Source organism: Lissotriton vulgaris, chromosome 12 (genome assembly GCF_964263255.1).
Source record: "Lissotriton vulgaris chromosome 12, aLisVul1.2, whole genome shotgun sequence".
Classification (NCBI taxonomy): domain Eukaryota; kingdom Metazoa; phylum Chordata; class Amphibia; order Caudata; family Salamandridae; genus Lissotriton; species Lissotriton vulgaris.
The window spans coordinates 60,387,615-60,412,615 of NC_141700.1; the positions used below are offsets into that span (position 1 = coordinate 60,387,615).

The 25,001-nt window shown below is 45.5% G+C and overlaps 1 protein-coding gene across 3 annotated transcripts in view; it reads right to left on the reverse strand.

Annotated features, from left to right (window-relative positions):
* ATCAY (ATCAY kinesin light chain interacting caytaxin) overlaps nucleotides 1-25,001 on the reverse strand; it is a 142,701-nt gene that overhangs the window by 108,335 nt on the left and 9,365 nt on the right. For 2 of the 3 annotated variants that reach the window (XM_086947099.1, XM_086947098.1), the window contains exon 2: nucleotides 23,598-23,764. In XM_086947099.1, coding sequence (XP_086803225.1) covers nucleotides 23,598-23,680 — 83 coding nt within the window. In that variant the 5' untranslated portion in view covers nucleotides 23,681-23,764. Of the gene's footprint in view, nucleotides 1-5,759; nucleotides 5,929-23,597; nucleotides 23,765-25,001 lie in introns of those variants that run through there. The other variant, XM_086947100.1, reaches the window with a different exon arrangement.

Consider the following 25,001-nt stretch of genomic DNA (forward strand, 5'->3'; position numbering starts at 1 on the left):
CTACCAGGGGCTGAAGCATAGCTTTTGCCACCCCTGGCTGGTTCTTAAATTGACACAACTGGCTGATCACTCAGCTGGGGCAAGTGGGTGTAATCACCCCTTGCTTAGATATAGTATACCTATATCTAAACCTATATCTGGACACATATATAGCCTGTAAGCCACTCCTATGGAAGGCCTCATCAATCCTGGAGGCAGAGTGCGTGGTTTTATGTGAGATGGAGCTCTGGCATGAGCTGAGCCTGTCTGCAGCTGTCGGGAACAACTCCCTAAGCTGATCCGGGATAATGCCATACCGTATACTCTTAAGCGCCTTATAATCCTCGCGGTTATATAGCAACTTTGGTTTGGCTTTATCAAAACATGTCGTGTAAGGTGTCATACGAATTGGAATACTACCCCCTCGCCAGTTCTGGCGACGGGGGTAGCATTCCACCCTTCTAGAGGGATAAGACATGTTACTTTACTGAAACGCGGTTGATTTAAAATGAGCCTCAGATCCACAAAATGGATGCCTCTGCCACAGACACGGGTCTGGCCTCCTGCTGCTGACCGAAACTCAGCAAATGGTGGCCTGGACAAAGGGTTTCCTGTCGAAGGGCGGTGTTAAAACCCCCCAGACAGGAGATAGTGGATTGTAGCAGGGAGGTTTCAAAGAAACCAGACACTGCCTGGGGAGCACAAGGCTGCCCCTTGCATAATCCGGCCAAACCGGTTCTGGGGCCTCCCAGCCCCTGTCCCAGCGCGGCCTGGATCAAAGGAAAGGGGTGTAACCACCCCCTTCCTGGGTCCCACCCATAGGAGGGGACCTAGCAGGATGTCCAGCCCACCAGATTCGAATAAGAGTGGGAGCAGTGCCAATGCAACTCAGATCATCCTGAAGAAACATAAGAAACGAATTCTGGACCCTTCGACTTTCTACTCAACGCAGAAGACTGAAGAATCTCCCTTGTGGTCAAGGAGTGACCACCCTGTGCAAACAGGCAACATCCAGCCCTCGACCCTTGCTTTGTTGCAGTTCCCGCCGGAACTCGAGCGACAGAGATCGACGAGATCAAGCTTGCCTGCCTTCTCCCAGCCCGATCCACAGTCCCTGCAGAGCTGAGACCAGTGGAGGCGACCGGAAGCGTGGGGCACGCCATCTTGAAAAGGCCACGAGACGCTGACCGTGCAGCCCACGAGTGATCCTCGAAGCTGTACACCGGGGTCTGAGAAGCCCCCACCCCGAGCTACACTTGCACCAAAGCTAACCCCTCCACACTCGACGAGTGCTGCGTGGGGCCCTTCTGCTTGTGGCGGCTCGACGCGTTGGCCCGGTCACTTGCCAGCTGGCTTGTGGCCCCTGTGCCGACGAAACTTGAAATACGACTTGCTTTTCTGGTTGCTCCAGATCTGCACCAGCTCCTGTGAAAAGGAGCCCCCACTCTGACCCTCCTGGTTCGAGTGATAAGCAATCTCCCGGTTCCGCGTGGATTGCTTTTGCCAAGTGCTGTTTGCTGCAATCTTGAAGCTGATGGTGCTGACGGCGAGAGCCTACGTGGGACAGATCGTGACCCGCTCCTGAACGTCGCAGATGCCCCAGAGCCCACGTGACAGTGGAGAGAAGCCTATCGACAACCACCTGATTGCGCCCGACATTGCCTGGTTCCGTCCTGGTTCCACCCTGGTCACTGCTGAGTGACCCAGACTCTGTCCCCTCTGCTTTCAGGTACTTTTCTACTTCGATCCACCCTTGGATCGCACCGGACACTTCTGCTTCACATCGCCTGCAGCTGCAACAGCTTCAAGCACCAAGAGCCTGCGTGTCAAAACCCGACGCCACTTCGACCCTGTGCACCCACGGCCTGTGGGTGAGGTAACATTGCAACGCCGGTGTACATACACTGGTACACACCTCTAGGGTCTGTGTCTAAAGTTTTGTTCCCCTAGGTTCAGCGGAAGTATCTTTTAATTCACTTTAACTAACTTTTACGCACCATTGACATTGCATTGGTGCGAGCCGCACTTTCCGTGCTGCACCCGTCTCCTGTGGGCTACTCCCGACTTCAGCATTGCTAGTCCTGACTGCTCCCAGCGAATCTCTAGGCCCTAGGCCTAACCACTGTTCGAGAAGTGTTACTTATACCACTTTTTTAGTATATGGTTTGAGTGGCCACCCGCCCTCATCCATAATTGTGCAACTTTATATGTTTTACTGTGCTTTTGATTTAACGCTTGTGCCCCTTTCCTCATAAAGAGTACTGGGGAGTAATTTAGAAATAAATACATATATTTTTATAATATATACTTGTGTGGTGTCCTTTCATTTGATTACAGGATTGTATGTGGTAAAACAGCTCGCTTAACACGACCTCTTAAGTTAAGCCTTTAAGGCTGCTTAGTCCATGCTACCTCTAGGATAGCTTGTCTAACAAGGTTGACTTACAACCAGACATCTTTGGGGTTTGTTTGGACTGTTACTAAGTAGTTCCAGAATTGGAAACACTACCTAACAGGCCAACTTCTCACACTACTCTTGCACATCAAACCGCGAGACCACCTCTCCCCTGCCTTGAAAGCACTACATTGGTTACCGGTTGCCAAAAGATCCACGGTCAAGCTGCTTTGTATTACTCACAAAGCAATACATGGAATAGGACCACTCTTCATCAGGAATAAAATCACCAAACACATTCAACAAAGGAACCTCCGCTCTAAAGGAGCATCTTGCCTCAAAATCCCACCATACAAGAAAAAAAAACATGGGTGGCACATCCTTCTCTGTTCAAGCAGCCAAACTATGGAACTCTTTACCCCCCAACGTAAGATCCACCGACAACCACCTTATCTTCGGAAAACTTCTCAAGATTTGGCTCTTGTTATGTTATGTTATGTTATGTTATCCTGATTTATTGAGCGCACAGCTGCCCCAGCAAAGGGGCGTCCTGGCGCTAGTGCAGAACAAAACCGGACAGGAGGTGGGAAACACAACACGACGGCAACAAGAACTAAGGGGCTAAGGGGAAAAGAAAAGTTTTAACCGCCTTCCTAAAAGCCCACATAAGCACCATACGGAAACAGAAATTTACAGCATATCCCTCTGTATATAAGCATTTGTTTTCAGTGTAGATATGTACCTATATTTGTGTATTACATTATCAAACATGTAAAATAATTATGTTGTTAAGGGAAAAGAAAAAAATTATAATAATAATATTAATCAATAAATAAAAATCATCTTTGGTCTACATGTACATACTTCCATTGTGCATCTATGTTCCTTCCATGTACTTGGATCTGTGTGTCTGTTACTTTTCTCCTGAAAAAGCATATCTAATGCACTACCCTATTTCTCATCCTGTGCCTCTATCAATACATGTAATCTAAATATACTTACTTCCTTTATGTATCTAAATACTTTCAATGTACTTATGGATCTATATATTTATCACTTTCTTCTAATTTAGCATTTCCAATGCACTAGCCTATGTCTCAGCCTATACCTCACCCAATATATCTTCTAGCCCAACCGTCTGACTCATCTCAAACTTCTTTCTACTACTCCTTCCAATGCACTACCCCATCGCTCATCCTATACATCTATCAATATATCCTCTACATCCACTCTCTCATTTATCCGAAACCCCATACTACTACTATGATCGCCAAAATAACCCTTTCTAGACTCTCTCCTGCTCTACCCCTCCTTGCATCATCTGACACCCTTTTACTACACCGATCCCCTAAAACAAACCTTTCTAAACTCTCCCCTCTGACTCCTCCCCTCCAAAACTCCGTTTGACTCATCCAAAAGCCTCTTCCTACTGCTAAGACCTAAAAAAAAAAATCCTTCACTCTTTTATCCCTCCACTATCCTTTTCAATCAAAATTAACAGACTAACATGTTCACTTCTCAAATTCCATATTCAACTATACTAATATACTGCCCAAATAACTGAATAACATATCCACTACTCAAATTACTTCATATTTATACTATACTAATTTTCAACACTAATCCTTTAAGGGTTCCGGAGTGGCGTGCTACTCGCCAGAAAAGCTCTTCAACACCCATCACGGGTAACAAGTGCTATATGAATGCAAATCTTTCTTCCCCTTTTATCCCTCCGCTACCCTTCTCACTCCAAGTAACTGACTAATATCCACCACTGAAATTACCTCATATTTCACCATATTAATTCACCACTAATCCTTTATCGGCTTCCTGAATAGCGTGTGTCAACAAGCGCTATATAAATACAAACCTTTGTCCTCCTCTATCCTTCTGCTATCATTCCAAATCCAAATAACTGACTAACCTATCCACCACTTAAAATGTACTTTCATATTTCACTATACTAATTCAACACTAATCCTCTATGGGTCCTGGAGTAGCGTGCTACTCACCGAAAAAGCGCTTTGACACCTCGTCAGGGGTAGTAAGCGCTATATAAATGCAATTACAATACAATACAATACAATACCTCGTCCTATACTTGGAATTGCCCTCGCTCTGGGATTTAGCATTTAGTAGGTAGCCATGTGGGCAAGAGGGCACCTCACGTGGTTCCTACCTCACAAGAAGTTGCTCTCAGCTGAGTATACGAAGAGAATTGTGAATGTCCTTGCGGACATTCTGCTTGACCTCTTTTCAGATCAGGAGTTTCCTCAAATAGACTGATTTTCTACAACTCAAAACGCTCAAGTTACTTGTCCATATTCCAAAAACCAGGCTTGATGTGAATTGTTATGGGGAATGGGGAATTTCTGCACTTTCACCCCAAATCCACCAATAGCTTCAACACTGGTGAAGCTGAAGTGCTCCAGAGCCAGATGTGGGGTCCAGACAATACCAGTAGACACCTTCTCCATGTGCCAGTGAAACCATACATGGACCTTGATGCAGACCAGGCCCGAGGGGCAAGTATGCATTCGACTGCGGTCTGAGGACCAGCATCACAGTACAGGGGAGTGCTCCTGCTGTTAACGGAATGGCCTCACGGAAGCAAACAAACTGGAGTCACCGCCCTTTGCGGAGTGGATTACCAGCTATTAATTGCCCGCTCTGCAATTAATGGACAAAGCTATGGGTAAAGCGTAAAATGAGGGAAAGTGCAATTAGGAGTCATTAAAACCTGGCAGCATGTGGGCAAGAGGGCTCGTTGGCGGGGTGTCTGCTTGCTGCCCTCTCTTCCTCTCTGTACGCACCTGTCTCCCCAAATTCAGTCCCCTCCCCAGCATGCAGCCTTGCACCTCCCCTGCCCGGTTTATGTCCCTGCTCTGCACTTTTAAAAATCCAGAGAAACAGCAGTAAATAACACGGGTTCTTTCTGGCTGAGCCAATATTACAATCTTTAGGGGGGTTTCATCCTTATTTTAATGACCCACCCATCTAAGCTGAACTTGTGCTCGTGTGACAAACATCTGAAAGGGAATGCCAAGTTCACTCTGCCATACTACAATCTCGTGACCAATGGGCTTTAAAGTCGCCCAGCTGGCAGATCTCTGCAGCAGGCACTCTACCAACGGAGCTATAGGTAGGGTGATCATTTGAAACTCACGCCTATAGTGACAACATTTTACGGAGAATGCTGTTTGGCACAATTGGAATTCGCATTCGTGTAAAAGCAGCTGCCGTATCAGTGTGCCCCTAACTCTCAACCCACTGCTCCTTCACAAGGGAAACTCTACCAGGATGTCGGAACTCAGCGAGTAATCGGTCTCCACCGAATCTGTACACTCGTGTGTTTGTGAATTTCAAGCGCCCAGAAGCCACATACCTTCGTCTGTAAATTGCCGTAGCATATAGTTCCTTGTCCCCACGGCTCGAGGCGTTGTTTGCAGGAGAGGAGTAAGTAACTCTCTCCGTCTCTTGAGACTTCCGGACTGAAAAAGCTCTTTATATGTCACTCACGTCCCCGTGTTGTGCTGTGAGGACTATGCGATGCCAAGATCTGGTGTCTGCGGCCCCTGCGCCTAGCAAAGGAATGGTTTAGCCTTTCCCATCACGGATGGATGCTGTGGACGCACTGCGCATGCGTCCTGCATCCTCCCCTTGGGCATTTTCTTTAACAGCATCACAGATCAAGAGTCAAGCTGAACAATCACGGGCTGAGCCATTCACAGGCCGGCAGAGGCAGCAAACAAACGCACACCTGAAGCCGAGCCACTGGCAGGACAGGAGAGACGCTAGAGAGCAGACGCACACACGGCCCTGGACCAATCAGGACACGGGGGCAGCTGGAGGAGGGCTGGACCAGCAATGAGGCAGGAGAGACAGGAAAACAGCACAATGCAAGTCTCTCTCTCTCTCTCTCCCGTAGAGCAGCTCACAGGGCTGTGTCCTAGCGGGGTGTTCACTGTCACCCGGTCCTGAGTACTGTTATTCTGCAGATGGTGAGAGTCCCTTCCTCTAGTTGCCTTTCCTTGGGAGGATGTTAAATAGTGAGTATTTGCTCTGGGAGATAGTTTAGGTTAGGAAATAAAATATAGTCTGTAACACTCATCACTCACGGTAAAGATCAAGGCCCAGTCACACTTTAGAAAACAAAAAAGGACTTTACTGGCAGCTTGGCAAGAGGGAAAATGGAGGCGATGAAGAAAGAGAAGTTAGAAAAACAGGAGGTGATGAGTGGCATGCATATGTGGCTCCAGCCCAAGGGCAGAAGGCTTCGCCAAATGACATCGCCAACTGCCCATGTATATTAGAAAGAGCCTCAAAACATTTCACAAAGTGGAAGCTCTTCTTACAAGATTTCAAGGAAAAGCCTGGCGTTCATTTTGAAGCAATCCCTCTTCTAGAACACATCTTGGAAGAAGGAAATTCCCTGATGCACATAACAGCCACTGCCCCGGCAGTAGTAACTGGCTCGCGAATAAAAACATAGACCCAATGACACCCTTCTTGTCCAAGCACATCTTAAGACAGGAATCCGGCATCCTCCTGCACTGGCCCTTCAGACACCCGTTTAGGCTTCCAGCCACTAGCCACATTGCGTTGATATCATAGACAATTGGGGCATGAGGTTTCACCTTTTCACTACCTTATGTTACAGGACAACCTTGCTAAAGCCAGAGGTATCCTGTAGGAGGCGCAATCGCTTATGCTGCGGGAGTAGATTCTGCCATGAGTCTCAAATACAGGTTTACACACTATGCAGGTGAAGCAGTCTTGGGATAGCTAAGTAGGGCCTCTTTACACCCATAGTTCAAAACAGAGTTTTGGATGCGCCCACCGCTGATCGGAAACTCTTTAGTAAACATATTTAGCGCTTCAGAACATAAAGCAGACCTGAAGATCGCCTAGGTCTTAGGTTGACTGCAGTGGTATCATCCATCGACTTTTCAAGAGCTAAGAGGAAACAGTCAACGCACAACTCAAGAAAGGTATCAGTAATAGTAGGCTCAGTAGCTTCACTAATCTCAGTCCTATACATCGCAGGGGTATTCAACATACACGTGTCTCCAGAGCACCACTCAGGTGCAGGAGTGGCACTATAGCATATATTATGCTTAAAACCTGGTTCTTTGTCATGTAGGTAGCTCTCTTGTACCCTTACTGTTCCGTTGGCGTTGGGACACTCTTTTCAGTAGTTGTGCACTTTATAAATCCAAAACCAAAAGGGATGATGGGCGGAGTGTTGAACACTGCAAGCACTCACCCCCAGTCAACTGATCTGGGTTTAATCCATTATCATTCTTTAGCTCACTCCGCCACCACAGTTCATACATGGCCATATGCAAATCAGTCTGACCCTGTGCCTCATGGGAACAGTCCAGCCCGAACTGCCAAGCCATGTCTTCCTTGGACCAGAAACAAGGATCCTGGGACCGGTTTCTGGCTATCAGCCATCATCAGCCAGGCTAGCTTGAATCCAGTGGCAAAGTGAGTAAGGGACCCACATCTGGGCATACCCAGCTACTTTTAAAATCCCCCATAACATAACAAATGCTAAGGAGCAACCATGAAGGCATCACTTTTCACAAAGGGCGACACCAACTGCAAGAGCCTAGTAGGTGGGAACATTTTGAATTACCTGCAAAAATGGTGAAACATACGTACAGGCCGTTGGGTTGGGAGTTGATCCAAGCCAGCCTTGTCCCAACTTTTATTGAAAAGCCCCCAAAAGTTCATTCAACGTCAGAGAAACTTTCACACCTCACAAGGCACCAGAGGAAAGTCTTAACAAACTGCTGAAAGAGATAACAGTTGATGTTCAAATGCCAATCAAATAAAAGGTCCTGTTTTTTGAGTGAATAAGAAAGCAACAGGTGACGCAGTCTTGATCTCAACCAGTGAAAGTAGTTTCTGAGGCTGTCATTTCAGAAGGTAACCCTGCATGAGATTCTACACATTCCCCAAGAGGTAGAATTCATGACCTCATTGTACCTGCAGGGTGTGTATTCCCATATTCATCTTCATCTATGATATCACACATTTCTCAGTGGCTGGCCTAGAGTATCAATTCAAAGTCCTACCCTTTGAATTCAAATCCACACTCAGAAATTTCACAAATTCCCTTCTACTAATGGCAACTCACTTAAGGAGACTGAGTCTTCAAGGTTTCCTATATCTGCCCGATTGACTTGCAGAGGGGAAATCCAAACGCAGCATGTCTTTCATTGCTCAACATTCTAGGTCTTAAGTTTAATCAAGACAACTCATTACCAACTTCAACCATTCACTGACTTTCCAGGTCACTGACTTTCCATTCGAGGAGCGAGCACACAGAGAAGATTCATGGTCTATCTGTTCAAGTCCCTCTTATGAATCTGAAATCTCCAAAATACCATTCTGTTGACCACAGATGCATCTGGTCAGGAAGTTATAAAGTCATTGAATGACACCGTGTGAAGATGATTAGACTTAAAAATAAAAAGTGCATCAGTGGGTACAGCAAACATATAATATCAGTGAAGGTATTTCATTCAGGCAACTAGTGTCACTATGTGTCATGACAAAATACTCCCTCTCCGGAGGAAGGACTCATCTGGAAAAGTGGCCATCCTGAAGTTTGTGGGCAGCAAAGAAGAAAGCCTTGCACATCTGAGTTTCAGTTTATCCCCACCAAGTTCAGGAAAATGGTCACCCATGCACTCGTCAGCAGCAGACTCGACTACGGCAACACACGCTATGCTGGCTCCACCCAAAAACTCCTAAAAACACTGCCGAACGTCCGGAATGCCTCCATCAGACTTATCCTGAATATGCCCCACCGCAGCCACACAACAGGTCACCTGAGAGACCTCCACTGGCTCCAGATCAACAAAAAATTACCTTCAAGCTCCTCACGCACGCCTACCAAGCGCCTCCACAATCCTGGATCTGCATACCTCAACCTCCACCTCTCCTTCCACGCACCCACCAGACTTCTCCGCTCTGCCCAACTGGCCCTGGACACCATCCCACGGATCCGCAAAACCTTGGCTGGAGGAAGATTCTTCTCGACCTCGCTACAAAGACCTGGAACTCCCCGCCTCTTCATTTAGGCAATCACCATTACTGCCTCAATGCAGGAAGGACCTCGAGACCTGGCTCTTCGACTGAACCACAGAGCCCCACACCTCCTCAGAACTTTGAGACCCTAACAGGTGAGTAGTCGTGCTCTACAAGAATCTGATTGATTGATTGCAAGCTAGAACTAAGAGCCATACCCCAGGGATGGCAGACTCCTCCTCTTCGGATCAAGGTCAGGGGGGGGACACAGTCTCCTATACTTTCAGAGAAATTTCAGACACTCAGATACTGAACCCTCACCCACAATATAAATTATTAAGGACATGAAATGTGCAGAGAGCATGGGCAGGGTGACATTTTCCATAAAAGAATCACACCACTGTCAGCTACAAAACTGTTTTCAGTGCTGTTGAACAAGAAAACTGGATGTGACAGAACTGTCTTCTATCGCCCTTGTTTCCCCAGGGTGAAAGAGCCAGTAGTAGCACCCAGACTTTTTACACCTGTCTTGCAGCCCACCCACAAATCGCCTTCAGTAATCACCTGGACCTTCTTTCCAAACAGGAAGGACAAGTCCTCCACCACAGCTCTTAAGGAAAGAACACGGTGCAACCATTGGGACCAATAAATCTCAGGGAAGAAGGACACCCCAGTATTTGTTAGATCTAGTAATTTAGGAAATGTGGTAAGAACACAGACTGGATTCAAGTGCTTAATTGTATGGTCTATTCAATGTTTTTTTTTTTTTTACATTGAATGTGCTACCGCATCATACGCCTTACTGTGAATTCTACAAGTGCTGTGTCATGAGACTGAAGCCTTAATCCTTTAGCAGATGGTGGCAAATGGGGCAAAGGCAAACAGGCATGTAGAGACAAGGCTCATATATCTATATGACAGAAGAGGCAGCTCACAGATGCACGCTCACATTGATGCACACTCACATTACTGGCACACTCATATTGATGCACACTCACATTGATGCACACTCACATTGCCGGCACACTCACATTGATGCACACTCACATTGATGCACACTCCCATTGATGCACACTCACATTGCCGGCACACTCACATTGCTGGCACACTCACATTGATGCACACTCACATTGATGCACACTCACATTACTGGCACACTCACATTGATGCACACTCCCATTGATGCACACTCACATTGCCGGCACACTCACATTGATGCACACTCACATGGATGCACACTCCCATTGATGCACACTCACATTGATGCACACTCACATTGATGCACACTCACATTGCTGGAGATATGTGAGCTCAGGGAGAGAAGACCGAGCCGCAGAAACACCCACAGACAACCCCCGTGCAAGAAATAACAGCCAAGGCTCAGATGGGGAGGAGGGGCGGGCTGAAGGGCTCTCTCCCTGCTCCACTTAGCACCACGTCCCCTCTGGCTGTCAATCTCTAGTCAAAGAACCACAAAGAACTATTTATATCCAGCGGAAGGAAGCCAGCAGAAGCGCTCCCTCCATACCACCTCTTTGTACCTAGTCATTTATTTCCTTTTCTTCCCCGAATTTGAGAAGTGTATTCTGTTCTGCGGCAGGGAAAAACAATTTACAATAGAGATGAAAAGACACTGCCATCCAAGGTTAAGGAGAGTTAAAAAGGGTGAAACGTTCCTGTTATTTCTTTTGAAGTGTTGGTGCAGTGATGGTGGATGGAAACGCTTCCACCGGTGGAAATGGGCTGTAGGGAATTAAGTCAGTACCCATCCAACGGCGTTCTGTTGGTTGCTAGTGTCCGGGGCAAAGCAAGTCTTGTTTCACTTATCTTTTAAAATGTTGCACCCCTATTAAAAAAATGTGCGCCCCTAAAAATGGCCCTGAGAACTTTTCAACCCGGGGCAACCACGCCTGTGACCCCCACACTACGCCACTGTATCCAGCCCATGGGTGGTGCACATTTTCAGGATGATTTATAAGTATTTACCATCCTAGCTACTGCGGCAAACTGGAGAAGTGCCATCTCACTGAAATGAACAGACTCCAGCCTCCTCCACCCACAGGCATCGCGTGTGTCCGCAATCTCCCATTCTCTGTCACTCTGTGACCTGATGCATTTCAAAACATTGAATACCAGCTACATGTGCATGCATGTCAAAGGTGTGTGGGCGGGACTGACTTTCTTCTTTCACGGAAACTGCTATTTCACCATTGTGGAAAGAGAGCAGCTCCTTTAAAACCCCAAGGCGGGAAGCTGCTTTGCTATTATAATCTTTCTTCATTGCCTAGAACTAGGGCGTTAGTGAAGGCATCGGCAGCATGGGCCAGTGAAGGCCAGGCTGCAGCCTTGCGACCCCAGATATATTCCATATGCCGCTCACCGGCACACCTTATAACATCCACTTGAACCTCAAAGTCTATCCTTCCCTATTTTAACACCCATGACCTTATTCTCTATGGCTCCTCACCTCCATCCAACCCGAGATATTAGATTTCCATATCATATTAGATTTCCATATCAACGAGACAATCTGACTTCCAACTTTCTTTCCAAATCATGCTTCTCCGCCAGAAATCTCTCTCCATACCCTAAATGTGAAGAGGGCTTTAAAATACTACTTGGACAAAAGCAAAATAATTAGAAAAAACAAAACATTTGTTTGTAAATGATGGAGTGGTCCATTCTGGGGCGGCTTCCTCTAAGCAAACCACAGCCAGATGCAGAGTGTCCTGCATGATATTGTGTTCCTAAACCTAACCTATGCCTTCCGGGCACGCCTAAAGCACATTATAGATAGAGGAAAGCTGTCTTTAGGCGAAATATGGTACTTCCAGGAATTTGCAAAACAGCAACCTGGAGGACAGAACATACTTTCGCCAAACATTACTACATTGACTCTATTTTTAGTACTGATACCTGGGTAAGTCGGGCTTCTTATGCAATTTATTTGCCTAGGAAATTTATTTTTGGCTCTGAGCCTTTGCAAACCTCCTCCAGGGTTGTGCGTATTGTGGCTGGCTATTCTATTCTACTATTTATGGATGTCAGAAGGAATCCTGTGGCAGGGAAGGAAAAGTAATGCAGATAGTTCTCAGCTATGGGGACTCTTTCTGTATCTATACCCAATCTGCCCACCTCTCAGTCTTTTCCCCTTTATGAAAAGTCTGTAAATGATGAGCCTTTCTCTATATTTCCTCCAAAATGAACTGTTTCACTGACCCTGCACTGCATGATGGGAAGGCTGACAGCCTTATAGTGCCTTAAAGATGTAGTCAAGTTAGCATTATATGTACTCTATTAGAAACTACCTTTTACCTTTACCTATGGTTTTTTAAAACTTTTAACCTCAGTGGTGATTCATCCAACTACGCTATATAGTGAATTAAGCTAACTAAAATTAAAGCAGAAAAAAATAAAATGTCGAAAATGTTGCCACCTAGACGCATATTTTGTGCACTTAAAAAACTTTTGAAAAAATGGTGTTCTGGGGTCAGAGATATTCGACTGTTTGTGGATTCAAAGGGAATACCAGTGATACAGAACTAGGATAACAGGAAACTGTTCCTTACCACTGATCAAGGACTGTTTAAGGGTAATTTGGTACATTACGACCCAAGCTACTACTAGATAGAAAACAAACCGGACCATCAATGGGCCGACCAGTTCCTGTAATAAACCTCAATCCTACTGGCAAAAATGTAATAAGATGCCAAAGGGCAGGAAACAATACAGGCTCTTATTTGACAGACTCTGTTTGACGTAATCACAAAAATAATGTATGCTCACTGGATAATCCTGGAGAGGTATGGAACCATATGTCTGAAGAAGAACTTCCAGCGCCGCCAGCTTGTCTTAAGAAGACCTACACAATTTCAGGCTTTCAGGAGGAACTGTATCGGAACATCTATAAATGTCTCGTACTCCTCATTAGAGGATCATCTGTGGAATCATCCTGTCACCCGTCGATCCTCTTCTGGAAACAAAAATGTCAGCACCCATACTGGATCTGATCCGATAGGTAGACCAGAATTCATGGGTGGTCTTCTAGATATTTCCATGAACAATACTTGGTGGTCTTGTGCAGAACTATATCAAAAACTCATAATGATCTTGTTAAGAAATGGGTGTGGGTGTCTGAAAAGTTGCGGCGCTCCGTCCATCGTCCCCTTGTGTTTGCTTTGTTCGCCCTAAATTGGCAGGGTATGCCCAGATGTTGGTCCCTTGCTCACTTTGCCACTGGATTCAAGCTAGCCTGGCTGGTGAAGGGTGTTACCCAGAAACCGGTCCCAGGATGCTTGTTTCCGGTTCAGGGAAGACCTGGCTTGGCAGTTCGGGCTGGACTGTTCCCATGAGGCACAGGGTCAAGACTGATTTGCATATGGCTGGGTCTGAAGTGAGGTAGCGAAGTGAGCTAAAGAATGATGATGGATTCAACCCAGATTTGTGACTGGGGGTGAGTGTCTGAAAGGTTTCGGCACTCTGTCCATCATCTCCTTGTGTTTGCTTTGTTCGCCTTAAGTTGACAGGGTATGCCCAGACGTGGGTCCCTTGCTCACTTTACCACTGGATTCAAGCTAGCCTGGCTGGTGAAGGGTGTTACCCAGAAACCGGTCCCAGGATGTTTGTTTCTGGTTCAGAGAAGACCTGGCTTAGCAGTTCGGTCTGGACTGTTCCCATGAGGCACAGGCTGAAGATTGATTTGCATATAGCCGGGTCTGAACTGGGGTGGCAAAGTGAGCTGAAGAACGATGATGGATTCACAACTAAATCCGCATGGTATAGTGATAACCGGTCCTTTTTCCAGAGTTAAACTCTAGTTTGACCCGCTGACATTTAAATCCGAGGTTTGGACCCAGTAATTACCAAGTATGATAAAACCAAGGCTTTCACATGCATACTTTTAAAAGTGTTCCTTATTCAACCCTATTGATTTGGAACGGGGTTAATAGGAAGCATTCACATGAGCAACCTATCACTCAAGTGTAGAGCGCCACACACCACCACAAAAGCTTCTGCGAGCCAGCCCCCTTCGGGACATTTGTATGCACTGCTACACACGATGAATATGGCATCCACAATACAGAGCCAATGGTAGCAAAAGAACTGCTATCCGCCAACTAATACTAGGACCACTAAACGTTCACCCCGTTCCCACCCACCCCCAGGAGGTAAAAGTCTGTACTTTGGAGAGTGTTGTGTACATTACAGGTACTCTACTCGCCGAAAAAGCGCGTCGACGCCTCTTCAGGGGTAGTAAGCGCTATATAAATGCAATTACAAATGATTTTAAAGTTATGTAATGGGTTTTTAATCTGTACAGTGGTACTTGGATGCGCAGTAACATTTGTGATCATGACGTCAGGCTGCAGAGGCCCGCGTGCACGTGGCAGGCTGTTCATCGGGGCGAGCGGGGCGGGCAGGTGGCGCATATTTACAAGCACAGGACACGCCAGCGTCCATTAATGCCCCCTGTTCTCGGGCAGCGAGGGCCCCTTTCACGGTGCATCTGGCAGGCCCGGCTTCCGTGATGTGTAGAAAGCGAACAGAGGCGTGATAGAAGCAGCACGGGCTCCCTTGGCAAGGCCGAGAATCCGGCGCACAGCGACCTTTCTAAGGCCGGAGGCACACAGGAGGTCTGTGGAGCCCGGGAGTGGAAGGGTGGATTCCACCGCAGCTGCATCTGCGTGCACCCCCCCCCCCCCCCCCCCGCACCCCATCTGCATCAAAGTGCACCCCACCCCATCTGCATCAAAGTGCACCCCACCCCACCATGCACCTGATCCTAACCTCTGCGTCCTGCCCTGCTTCTTCTGTCTGCGCCAGTCCGGCTCCCCTTTTCAAAGGCGCGCAGAAGCCATATCCGCTGACAGAAGGGGCGGGCGCTATACAAAAAAATAACATTGGTTTCTTCTGTTGTCCTGACAAAAGTATATTACTTCCCCCACTTTCTAGTCATTTGGGTTTCGCCGAAGCTTCACCTGATCAGTAAACTTAAAGGGCGTTACCGTTAGGACATGTAAGGCCAGAGGAAATGGGTCTTATCATGTGTGACTGAATACAGAGACCGCAGGCGCACAAGTCTTTGACTTGTGAACTCTTCAGCAAAACTCCAAAGGAGTATAACTTTTAGGGAATTCAGGTATGTGGTGCTATGCTACACCATGGCCTGATTTATTGTTCTGAGTACAGTAACTACTACTACCAGGGCCGGCGCTAGGCATGGGCAGCGTGGGCGGCTGCCCAGGGCCTCGCAGCCAGGGGGCCTCGCGCTTTCAAATACTTTAGAGTTTGGAGGCCCAGGAGGCCCAAGGGGTTTAATCAATGTCTGCCTGCCGGTCCGTCTCTCTTGGCCTAATCGCTGCATCTGCATGAGGATAGCAGCGATTAGAAAGGTCATTCAAGAGCCCTCACCTGTGAAGTGCGCCCTGCCCCTGGTTGAATAAGAAGCAGGATCACCCGCAGGGCGCAGAAGAAAAGATAGAATGACGGCGCCTCCCACTGAAAACAGCTCAGCTCATCCAGGACTAGGGAAAGGGAGCACAGAGTGAATGAAAGGGGTGCGAAATATGGAATCAAGCGAGAGGGGGCGGGGGGAGCAGATAGGTGTGAGATAGCAGCCAGACAAGAGGTGCAGGAAGAGGAGCACAATCAGAATGTAAAATTGGCTGGACTATGGCTTTCAGTGCGCTAGGTCATTCGAGTCTTTCTCTGGTGGTAAATTAAAATCGACATTGAAACAGGCCCCTATCGGACCCTATATTCATGTCCTATACTTTACCTACAAAAACAATTATCCTGTATCAGCACAATAATTGTATAACCCGGTGGCCGGGTTGGACATTAGGGCAATCAGGCAGTGTGTAATAGTCGAATCTGCCAGGTTAGTATTTGACCTGTTTTTTGGGCTGTTTGTTTGCTGCTTTATGGTCAGATGAACATATTTTTAATGTTGATTTTCATGATATTAAAACAAACATTGCCTGCAGCAAAATCAAATCTATGCAATCTCCCATACCTTACAAAAAACGTAAACAGCATGTCTTTACAAGTTAAAAACTGCCCTAATGTTGACACTTTTCTAGCTAACTAATTCACTAATGGGGGCCCCCTTTTATTTTTGTGCTGGGCCTATTTCCTGACCCATTTTACTTATATCAAAACTAGGTAAGTTGCTTCTTGCAAAGCGGCTTCAAACAATGCCATATCATTTATGTCCAATTGATATTACCTCCTATGATGTCACTTCCTGTCAGGTTAAATCTTATGCAAATTATAGGGGCCTCGCATGTTCCTATTCTGCCCGGGGCCCCACAAATCCTAGGACCGGCCCTGACTACTACTACATCAACACGGCAGAGTAAAACACTCCGTTACCCTGATGGAGTTACCGCTCTCAATTGGCTGGAACCGTCGTCATGGGGTTTCCGGTCAATGTATAGAAAGTGTGCCGTACTGCTCCATCAACATGTCATTGTCGTCTGGTCCACGTTCAATACGTTTTTTTTTCTCTAAAAACAAAATCCCACAGTGGGATTTTTGTTTTGAAAATAAACAAAAACGAATGAGACACACACAATAAAAGTTTTATCCCATGGTTTGGTGGTCATTAAAAAGTTTTCCTGCCACATTTTTGATGTCGATATATGAAAGTAAAAACTGCCCATTTGACCGTCCACTCTAAATCAGCCAGGTAGTCAAATGGCCAAAACCTCTAAAGGCCATTTCTCCATCGGGCCGTCGGAGGGGTATATCACAGACGGGGTAGTCTCCATCGCAGACATACTGAAGGTCCGCTCGATCTTTTAACAGCAGAACCTGGCACCAGTCTCCTGTGTCAACCACAGACTCAAGACTCTCAGGCATCTCTGTCAGTACTGGTACTGGTGGACCATATCCTCAGCATTCTTCGATAGCTGGCCGCCTTTCACTAGAGCTGACCTGCCTGACAGACAGGTCAGATGTGCCTGGTCCATCCAACCAGAAGGAGCTGGATTGGGCACACTGAGTCCCTCCTTTTTACCCCACTCTTATCTAAGAGCGAGCTTTGCTTCAGCGTTGTCCTCCATCCTCAGCATAAACGTTCTTTTTGATGCTATTGTGAAGACGAAAGCCAGGGATGACTCTCTTCTACTCAACTCCTAGCAGAGTAGAGCTCCCCTTAAACTTGATCAGCTCCTGGCATTACTAGTGCAGTTCCCAGCAACTTCTGTGTACCTCCCAGGACCAAACTCAAGCTGCAGATTCTTGCCTTTGATGGTGCCGGCAAGCCCGACCCAGTAACTGGTGTCTGACCCGCTCCCAACCACTCTCGAGGACTATCAGTGATAGGTGATGCTTGCAAATCCTTGCCGAGGCTTTGGCGGCACTAACCATTAAAGCATAGATATCAATGCTCCCAAATTAGCAGGGAGGCTTCAGATTTTAAGCAAAAAAAGATGTTATTTTTAGTTTTCTCCCACCTAAAGCTTCACTCACTCCACTGCACGTTTATGGGGGAATCAAACCTTTCCCTTCCCCCATTTATGCCTCTAAATGTCCATCCCAGGTATTCCCAACTGTTAGCATATATGACTAAATCTCTGGCGATTACACATGAGAAAAGGCATGTATGGCTCTTTGGTGGCCAAAACCCCACTCCCTCACATCAACTAAAACCAAGGCTCTTAGGAGATCTGCATGAAGCTTTTCTCCTAGCTAGTTTTGGCAACATCTGTGAACATCAAGTACTGGTCCCCAAAATCATGTAATTGTCGTCTTTGACGATGAAGATCAGTCTGTGATGGTCACTTCCTCAAGGATGAAGCATAATCCTCACATGGACAAGAAGGTCAAATGTCTCGAAAATGTTCAAATCTCATGGTCTTGCCTTTAAAGAGACCAATGCCAACTCCGTTATGGTCTGATACGGGCCGAGTTTGAAGGTTGTACCTCCTTGCTCTCCAAATAAGTCCAGGAGAAGTAAAGGTTAATGCGTTGCAGGACAGGAAGGCAGCAGAACACGAACAGATGATGTCCTGATACCTCATCAGTGCTGCCACCAGGAACATGGATTCTAGCTATTTTACGTGACAAGAATATTAGATCAACAACAATCCACGGGCACGTCAAAAAGTAATTAAACTTCCGTTTCACAAGAAGAACTTTCTCAATCCTCCAACTAACAATGGACGCAGTAACAGCCAAATCCCTTGGTGCACATCCAAGCAATACCAAAACTCCCTCTAAGTCGATGAAAGCTTTTCATTAACATCTTTAACTCCAAAGCTCCAGCAGATGCCTCCTCCTCGGATTCTAACCCGCATTCAAGGAGAAGATGCCTCAAGGACTGAACAAACCTGATCCCCCGGCCTCAACAGTGGCAAATAAATTCTTATTTATTTACTAAGGGCACCTTCTGCCCTCCTTGGCAACATTTTAGAAGTCTCACTACACTGTTGTAGGAAAAGGTGCCCATAAGACTACTATCCCAGGAACGAGGTAACCGCTGATAGATGGATCCTCATGGTAGCCAAGATGCTGGGCCCTAATGCTGTCAATGCTGGCCTCATCCAGGCACCTTTGTCCCAGTCAGCATCCCAATACATTTCTGCAGGTGGTCGAGAGGGTTGTCTATTTTCATCTAGCAGTAAAACACCAGTCAGTTTTCAGAGAGGCAATTGTCCTTTCACTTCAACAATCAAAACAGTTCAAATCCCACCAAGAAAATCTCCTGACATTGCGTTGTTCTGATGCCGTTAAAGCTCTTCAGGTGAAGTACCATGGGAGGCGGCGCTGACTTTGAATGCTGGAAACTAAACTTTACTAACTGAAAGATTAACTCTTTTACAAACTGATCAGTATTTGAATGTTAAATGAAGATTGAGAACGAAACAACATGTACTCTGACCAGATCCAGTTCACACAGACCAACCAAATCACTAGACGAGCAGATCAAAAAAGTTTTGGCTTACTTGGCGTTTCCTCACATCCAGAACATTGGGGTCTTTTCACAAAGTTTCACAGGAGCAAACAACTGCGTTTGTCTAGCCAATATATAGTCAGTTATTACTTTTGAATACTCGGTCCTATTTTTTTTCATTTCTGTCTATTGCAGACCACCTATACATAATATCAGTGTCTCTAAACAGTTTTGAAGTTAGTTTTCTCAGTGAATTCTGTGCTTATCCGATGTACATTTATTGTATTTTCTCCTTATTTACGTGACTTAAGTAAGGCAAAACATTCTGTTAGACACATTCTTTTTCTTGACTGTATATATTTATCTTTACACCATAATGCTATCAGATGCTCACGTGCTCTTTCTTTCACAACAACTGGAGAAAGGGAATTTGCTAAGCAGTTGGCCATTGGTTAAAGCCACTGGTTGGCCACTCAAGTAGCCATGATAAAAAGCCCTGAACTTGAGAAATCTTGTTTGGGCTTCAGGGACCCTGTAGCTAGTAAACAGATGGCTGTGTTTTCACGGAATGTGTGGGTGCGAGTGTGAGAGTTCTGGGGGACGGAGTCTTTATAAATAAGGAGATCTACCAAGATTGAGGCCACAAATCACCGGCTGCCATTAACTCACCTATAAATACTCTTTTTTCTTTGTTCAACAAACACTGGCCTTAAAGCACACATGCTCAGACATTAGGAATCTGACTAATTAGAAACAAGTGACTAGTGTAAACAAGCATTTGCACTGCAATAGGTTTTGCATTTAAGAGAGTTTAAGCTATTGGCATTGTAAATTACAAAACATTTATTTATCTGTTTTGATAATTAACACATACATAAACGGCATTGTCATATACAATGCCAATAGCTGAAATCTTGTAAATGCAAGACCCATTTAATTTCATAGAAGCGGCCACCATAGTCCTGGGCTGTTTGGAAAGGGAAAGCGCGTGTGATGCGCTGAATATTACAGGAAAGCATGTCGTGCCTGCCGTAGGAGAAACTCAGTAAAGAAAATAGTGCTTACAGACTAAACAAGACATACTGTGTGTCAACAGAAGTAAAAGGGCCAGTCCTCATGGGAGGTTACAAATGAAGACGAGGCGGTACCAAGGAGGCACTAACAAACCTATTAACGAATCAGAAGCTAGCATTTACAAAGGACAATGACACAAGCCAATGAAAAATATGGAGGGAGAGTGGGCAGAGCTTCATGTCCCTACTTGAATACAGCATGCCTCGCAGAGCAGCGCATGTGCTTCTCAGGCTTGACCTAAAAATAAGCTGCACTACTTGCGCTTTGGGATTGTGTCAAACAATAGACCAGGACAAGAAAGGCTCGCATGGGAGGTAGATCTTTTCGCTACTTGGTGGCGAAAAGCTGGAATGCCTTACTTCTGGACCTTCGCCTAGAGCCATCTGAATCCGGCTTCAGGAAGAAGCTAAAAACACACCTCTACACACGGTAAACCGAGCTGACTCTGCGGGATGCTTGCATGAGTTTTTCTGTCTCAGCGCGGGGACACGCCATCTGAACGTAACCAGGCGCTTTACAAAATTCCCTTATTATATTATTATTATAAATGGCAGTCGGCTTTGCCATTTACAAGAAGAAAGCTTGATTAACATTCCGATCTGCCCCATGCTGCTACCTGAACGCAAGGGTTCGTTGCAGAGAATTTTTAACCTGCATGATATTAGGTCATGTCGACATGCACAAATTTTTTGTTTGAAGGGCGAATTTCCTCAAGCGATTGTAGCCTTCATCAAATGCCACTGAAAGGCTAAATGACCGTTTTGCAACAGGCACAATAAATATTGCAAGCTACATTAATGAAGCTGTATCACTGTCCACTCTATAAAGAACATATGGATGTGGCGATACTCTCTGTACATGTTTACACTTTTAATGCATACACTTTTAGTGAAATTTGCACTATTATCCCTATCCTTTACTTTGGCTGACTGAAGGAAACAAGAAAACATTGACGTAGAGATTTTATTTGTATTATGTTTGCAGCTTTACTGCACTTTCAGCGAGATTTGCACTAACAGCTTTTCACTTTAATTCGAGAACATGGCTGTAATAACTCGAGGCATTATGAGAGACAATGATTTTATCTCCATTAGTGTATCATTTTACTACTTTTGCACCCTCTAGAAAAATTTGCAAAAATATTTGTATCTTTACTACTGCTGACCAAGCAAACAAGACTATGGATGTGGAGATCTTGCTTAGACTAGTTTACAATTTTACTGTATTGCACTTTTTTGCGAAATTTGCACTAATATATTGCACTTTAATCTATAAGTATGGCTGAAATAACATGATGTTCCTTTATCAGTATTTGGTAATGATGTTTAACATTTCAACTCTAGCTTCCATGTAAAAAATGTAATGTTTTTTTTGGAACTGAAATAAATATATTTTGACTTTGATTGTCGGATCCATGTCAATCTTAAAATAAAAATGGCTAACATGTTTTGGGTCTAAAAACGTACACTTTTCCATAACAGTCACTGGCGCTTAAGGGAATTATGCATGTGCGCCTTATAAGAGGGCAGAATGGGGTCATTTATACCTAAGTTAGCCAGTGGCTCAAGTGTGCTGACCCATTGCCTCATACTGTAGTGGGCAGAAGAAAAAGCAGTTCTTCTTAATGTGGAAGGTAACAATGGCACTTTAAAAACTCATGCTATAAAATCAAGTCGAATATGGTGCCATATACTGCCAAATCTCGTGCGGATGAGCGCAAACCCAGCTGTGATGGGGACGGGGAAAGTCATGTTTATACAGAAAATGTTCTTTTTGGTGCTCATGCCTATCCAATGGCTGAAAAGGAGTGGGGTTGCAGAGGACAGGTGCTTACTGGACCCCGGAATATGATGCATTGTAGCGTGCCCCGGAGAGCTCAGCGGCCCGCTGTCTGCACACAACGAGATGGGTCCTCGCTTTTCGTGGAGTGGGAGGGCCGCCATCGGTAACAGGCTCTTTAAGTATGTTGGAGGCCTGTGGAGACGGACAACAGATGACGCTGCGGCCTCCGGGAGTTGTGCTGAGTCACTGTGAGCAGAAAGAAGGCCCTAAAGGGGAGCGCAGTGCCCCCTTCCAGATCCCAGCGGTTACTGCCTGAACACCACAGAAACAGAACTGTTCAGAAACAGATCCATAAATAAAATGGACAAAAATCACAAGCTCTCTCAACACACACCTACACCACACACTGCTCGAGGACGCCCCTCTTAATTAATTTTTTTTTGTAATGCAATAGGTCTCACATTTAAATGCGAGACCTATGGTATTGGAAATAAGAGGCCGATAATGTCCCGTCTGCTTGAAAAGAGAAAGTGTGCCTGGCACGCTGAATGTAAGCACAGCAAGTTGTGCTTGCAGTAAGAGAAACTCAATAAAGAAAATAGTGCTTACAGACTTAAGAACACGTACCGTGTAACAACTGAAGTAAAAGGGCCAGTCACCATGGAAGGTTACAAATGAAGACAAGGCGAAACTAAGGAGGGACTAACATGCCTATTTACGAGGCAGAAGTCAGCATTGACGAAGGGCAATTACACAAACTAATGACAAACATGGGCAGAGTGAGGGCGGGGCTTCTCTTCCATACTCCACTCCAACAAGTCTCTCAGAGCAGCGCATGAGCACTGACTCTAGGCTCGACCTAAAAAGGGACCACTCACAGTGTGCCAGATGATATACGGAAAATAGTTTGAAAGATTTTAATTTAAAAAGCATTTCGTTTGAAGCTGTAGTTAAAAAACATTTACTTTAAAAAAAGTTCTGCAACAACTTGCATAACCTCAAGTTGATCTTAACGTCCAAATTTACAAGGACTGGGGTTAGATAGTAAATCTGTTCAATGGAATCAATGAAAAATAAAGCGATTGAGGAAGTCGAAGTTATGACCAAGTCAAGATTGTAAAAAAGCAACTTGCAATGTTCGTCAAACCTTTTTTTTTCAGATCAAAATGAAAGATTTTATAAAACATGTACTGCGCCCACATTCTGCACATTTTCTCTCTTTACGACCTTCCCGATTCATTTGCTGAACACAAAAAAAGAAATCCTCCAAAGATTTGGAACCCATTGAACAGTTTGGGAAATTTGGATGGATGGTAATTTTTAACTTTAATCCTAATAAAAAAATTTAAATGAAGGAGAAATTGCTTGGCCCTTTGCATGCTCGTAGTCTGATGCCCTTGCAAAGCTACAAAATTGAGTAGAACGTACTTGGGGAAATCCTCGTCCTGCCATTCTTCTTTGACTTCCACATCCACATTCTCCATTCGCAACGTGGCCTCCGTGGTCCCCATTGGTGCTCAGAGTGCGGTACTGGACAGGGCCTGAACCAGCGTGGGCAGCTGAGTGTACAGTCTTCTGAGGAGCAGCAGCTTCTCCTGGAGTTGAGAACATGACAAATGTTAAGGTCGAGGTGGACGAATGTTCAAACATCACTAGAATTATCACAGAATCACTCTTTCTTCTCCTCTTAGTACTTTGGTCAAAAAGGGGCACAAAACTGTCCCCCAATATTGTTCAGAGATACCTCTCTTAAGGTCAGACCCTGACAGTTATATTTCTACATCACTTGCCCAATCCTTGAATATAGTTGCCTGACTGCTAAAACCATTCTCCTAAAATAGCTAATCCCAGCATGGGATTCGTGTATGAATATCAATGCCGAAATATCGATGGATCACCATATCTTAACCAGATTATTGGGGGACAAAATATCTAAGAGCTAAGTGCAGAGAAGGAGGTATGGATTTACTATTCTTAACTCTATATCTACGTACCTGGAATGTATATATGTCACCAAGGAACAAATATGTGTATTATGTATAGAACATCTATACAAATGTATCTTTCGATATGGTGTTCCTTGATATTCTGGTCACGATATTGTGACCCACTGATATTATGGGGAAACATAGTTAACGCAGGGATTACATCGCAATGCTATTACATTGCGTTTTTCACAATGCAAGTCGTTACAACGACTTGCGCTGGATGGCACTCTAGGACAAGGAATAGTATAATTTACTATCCAACACCTTCCCTACTGTACGTAGACTGGAGTTGGAAGAGTAAATTATACTACTCCTAAGTCTAGCGCCCTCCAACCCAAGTCGTTGTAACGACTTGCGTTGTAAAAACCGCAATGTAATGTACCACGATGTAAATGTATGCGTTGTAACGTCATACGTTCATATTATGGCTTCGATATTCCCAGCCCAGACCCAAGATGGCTATTGCACAAACCAGCTATGTCCAAAGCTGCTAAAACATGTTAGATTTGTTTTGTAACTTTACTGGGGATAGGACACTGATCACTCCTGAGGCACAACCGGGAGAAAGCGCTCGATATTTGCTTTTAAAATCACTGTATTTGTTGTTATTTTATTGAAACTGCTACTCACTTCTGGGCACTTTCCCACTGTACTCCTGCCAAAATTCCCCCGCGCAGCAGATCTTAGCGCTGCCGCGGATTGAGATCGCCACTGACGCCATTTCGCGCCAAGACCTCGGCCACGCCCACTACACCCTATATCAATGTGCATTCCCTGGACGCGCAGCGGGCGAGCGCAGCGGGAGCGCCGTCAGCGCGCCGAAGGCGCGCCAAAGGGAAGCCCG